Raw genomic sequence first — 3711 nt, 5'->3', positions numbered from 1 at the left:
AAATCTTCATTGTGTGACTCATCAACTTGGGGATACTCTCTATCATCCAATCCAGCTCATTCCAGAACTTCTCCTTTTCTTGAGACACAGAGGTAATGATATTGCTAAGCTACTGTTAACTGTCTTGAAACTAGCATTTGATTTGATTTGACTACACAGTCACTTCTAAGAATACACCAGACTCAAATCATCAGAGGTTGATTTTTACTAGAGGAACGTACCAATGCCTTTGTGAGGTTCTGGAGGACTAGAGGTGAACTTCAGGACATCAGATCGTCTCTCTCTCAGACCCCAGCGGTACAGAATTTCACCATAGCACTTCTTGAAGTCATCAAACTGCAGTGTGTTGGCCGGGTCTAGAAGTCTGACCGGTGCGTAGATTAAGAAACAGATTAGAAAAATTCCATTTGTCCTAATACTCAGACTTGTCCGCGAAGTTTATTGAATTTAAACACAAGAAGTTGTTGTTCTTCTACAGTACAAAACAAAGGGATACTTTGGTCATAGCTCTGCTATTGTACCGCGTATTGTGTGTGGGAAAACCTCACCTCTTGTTCATGTCGTGCTGTTCTCGCTCCCGTTCCCGTGGATCAGCGTAACCCGCGTGAACATTGTGGAAGTCCTCAGGGGAGGATTCTACCAAAGGCGTCGTGTGCTCGGGGTCTCTACCTAACAATGACAAAGAGTCAGTATAAAACACCCGTGTGCACGTAATATCGAGGTGGTTTAGCATGCGACTGGTTTAGCAAGGCTTACTTTGGTTCCAGGTGGCTGAGGAGATGGAGTCAGACGTACTGGAGCAGGAGCCCAAAATGACAGAGCTGGTTGTATAACTGGACTGAGACAAAAGCATACATACAAATCGTTTTTTTAAATTGTTTTATTCCCTTCCTGGTAGTAGAGTTTTGCTAATTGAATGTACTAGCATTAGCATCTCAGACACCACATAGTATGTGGTAAAGTGAACAAAGGTTAAAAGGATACCACAGGAGGAAAGGGAAAACGGCTCCCTTCTCTTTTTAAAGGGTTTCTTTATTTACATGTTAGAGAAAAGCTGGAAAATATGCTTTTGAAATGTATGTGTGTTTTAATGTTTCTTACATGTTAGAGAAAAGCTGGAAAATATCCTTTTGAAATGCATGTTATTTATTTAGTAATTATTTTCTGTCATGCCCCCCCCGAGTTTAAATACTACTGAGAACCTGATAATATGTATTTTTTTTAATCTGTACAAACCACTGTATGAGTTGCTGCCACCTAGTGACTGGAGGCTTGTTTACCGTTACACTTTTGTCCAGTGTGCCATATTCAATTCGAAGCCTATGACGCCCGCCCTCTCCCTCACCCCTGCTTCCCACCCTCCAGTCAGGACGGCCTGCCCCACTATTTGAAAAGTAAATAGCTCGCTTTTGCCTCCAAAGCACGTCCCTACATTTTTTTTCTTACTACACAAACAAAGAAATGAAATTTACTACTAATTAATAGAAGTTATTGAGAAAAAAAAAAGTATCTTCAAGTTGCTTAAATTTAAACAAAAATGTTATTTAAGGCTCAGGAAAACAGAGCCGTTCTTGAGAAAAACGGAATGTTCTGTTTTTGGTGCAAACGGAATTTCCTCGAGATTCTTTCTCTCACGGTCTGTGCTGTATGCAAATTGTGCATGAGGTAATTGAAAAAATTCCACATTGACCAGTGGATGACAACAGCCCCGATATAACAGAATAAGGCCAAAAAAAAAAAAAAAATTGAATTAGTTATTGTGTTAATAAATACAAAACTTAGCAATCGCTAAAAGTAAGAAAACTGGAATTTGACAAAACTATTCTGGAACTTTTTCACACTGCTCTGCATTTGCTGCCCAGAGAAGAAGGACGGAATCGACTTGAACCTGAAACCTTCCAGACCCAAATCCGCTTCTTTAACCACCAAGCCACCACTACCCCCCTAAGATTACTGACTCGGCTTTTGTCTTGAAATGACGTATGGAATTCCAAGGAAACAGAGACTCACATATCGAGACTGATGCGGGGGGAACATAGATGAGCGTGATTGCTGGTGTCCATAGAAAGAATGAAAGCCTGGAGCTGGAGCCTGAGTTCTGAACACACTGCACAGCATGGCCAGAGTCTGAATGTCACTCATGTGACTGTAGTGGTCCAGGCTGAAAGAAACAAGAAACAGTGTGTAAAAACAAGTCTCAAAGGTTCAAGGTTCAAGTTCAGTTTAAATATGTTGGTGTGAAAAAGTAATATAGTAAGACATTAGTGCAAAACGACAAGGTGAGGTAGACCAGGGCAGGCATGATGTTATCGTATTGAGCCTGTCTATTGTGAAAATGAGGAGTCGGCAACCCTAACCACTCAAAGAGCCATTTGGACCGTTTATCACGGAAAAAAGAAAACACACCGGGAGACACAAAACCCTTTTGACATTTGATGTTAAGGTAAGTAGAAGAAGCAGAGAATGGGGTGAAATGGAAAACAACGATTGCTGTGGCAATCAAAACCCCTGAAAAAAAAGGGAAAAGCCAAAAGGAAAAGAAGATGTATAAAGTAACAAATAACCCATTTCCGAATGGGACAAACATTTTGAATTTAAAAGAGGTTTGATTACTTGCAAACAAAAATACTGAACGTCTATTGGAGTCCTCCAAAAAACTTTTGTAAACTTTACCTTCAAATCAAACATATTTTAATTAACTACTCATCGCAGTGTAGTGGCAGTAGGTCGGAGTAATGGGACGCAGAAGTAGAAGAAGCTTGGGAGCCTGGGGGGCGCCTTGGTCACCTGGGTATCAATCGTTGTGTGTATTTTAGTAAGGAAGCAGAAGTAGAAGAAGCTAGAGAGAGAGAGCAGCAGTAGCAGCAGCAGCAGCAGTAGCAGCAGCAAGGAGACGCTACGTTGTCAGTGCGAGAGGACACGGAGCACGACAAAGGTGTGGACACAGATTTGTTTGTTACGTTTCTGGTGGACATTAAAAAAAAAAGGAGCATTCAAATTTTCCAAAGCCACAGGTGGCCACAGGAGAGGGATTAAAAGAGCCACATGCGGCCCCGGAGCCACAGGTTGCTGACCCCTGTTCTAATTAATGTCCTGTACCTAAAAGAAAACACTTTTGTAAACAAAGAAACTGCTCACAGAGTCTCCAGCAAGTGGCGTCCAAACGGATGTCTGGCCCACGGAGTGTCTTTGTCCGGGTCTGAATCCGGACTCAGGTCCTGACTAGATGCTGCAGATGCCAACGCCCATACCTATGTTCCACAAAACAGAAGTCAACCGTGTGACTGTGTACTGAAGACATTTACAACATTTAAGTGTTTTATTGATGACACCGTACTGACTTCTACATACAGGATCACATCATTACGTTTTGTGAGTCATTATGAGACTTTGAGAGCCACACAGGCTGCTAGAGGAGGCGCCATTAGGTATGCAGTTCTTTTGGGGGGATCGAACGCAGAACCTTCTGCATGTAAGGCAGATGTGTTAGGACAGTAGACTATTCGTACCACAAACAGAAGTCAACCGTGTGACTGTGTATAGAAGACATTTACAACATTGAAGTCTTTTATTGATGATACCGTACTGACTTCTACGTAAAGGATCACATCATTACGTTTTTATGAGTCATTATGAGACTTTGAGACCCACACAGGCTGCTAGAGGAGGCGCCATTAGGTATGCAGTTCTTTTGGGGGGATCGAACGCAGA

The 3711-nt window shown here is 42.0% G+C and overlaps 1 protein-coding gene across 4 annotated transcripts in view; it reads right to left on the bottom strand.

Annotated features, from left to right (window-relative positions):
• Positions 1 to 70: 70 nt before the first annotated feature.
• wdr59 (WD repeat domain 59) overlaps positions 71 to 3711 on the bottom strand; it is a 23361-nt gene continuing 19720 nt past the window's right edge. The window contains exons 23-26 of one of the 4 annotated variants that reach the window (XM_025055420.1): positions 2011 to 2161; positions 757 to 838; positions 549 to 669; positions 71 to 364 (exon numbers count right to left, since the gene is read on the bottom strand). In XM_025055420.1, the coding sequence (XP_024911188.1) occupies positions 208 to 364; positions 549 to 669; positions 757 to 838; positions 2011 to 2161 (511 nt within the window). In that variant the 3' untranslated portion in view covers positions 71 to 207. Of the gene's footprint in view, positions 365 to 548; positions 670 to 756; positions 839 to 2010; positions 2162 to 3711 lie in introns of those variants that run through there. The other 3 variants (XM_025055421.1, XM_017032711.2, XM_025055422.1) reach the window with 3 other exon arrangements.

Source organism: Cynoglossus semilaevis, chromosome 5, assembly GCF_000523025.1.
Source record: "Cynoglossus semilaevis isolate Cse_v1.0 chromosome 5, Cse_v1.0, whole genome shotgun sequence".
NCBI classification, from domain to species: domain Eukaryota; kingdom Metazoa; phylum Chordata; class Actinopteri; order Pleuronectiformes; family Cynoglossidae; genus Cynoglossus; species Cynoglossus semilaevis.
The sequence above is the reverse complement of the archived record's forward strand: the minus strand, read 5'-3'. Positions and strand labels throughout refer to the sequence as shown.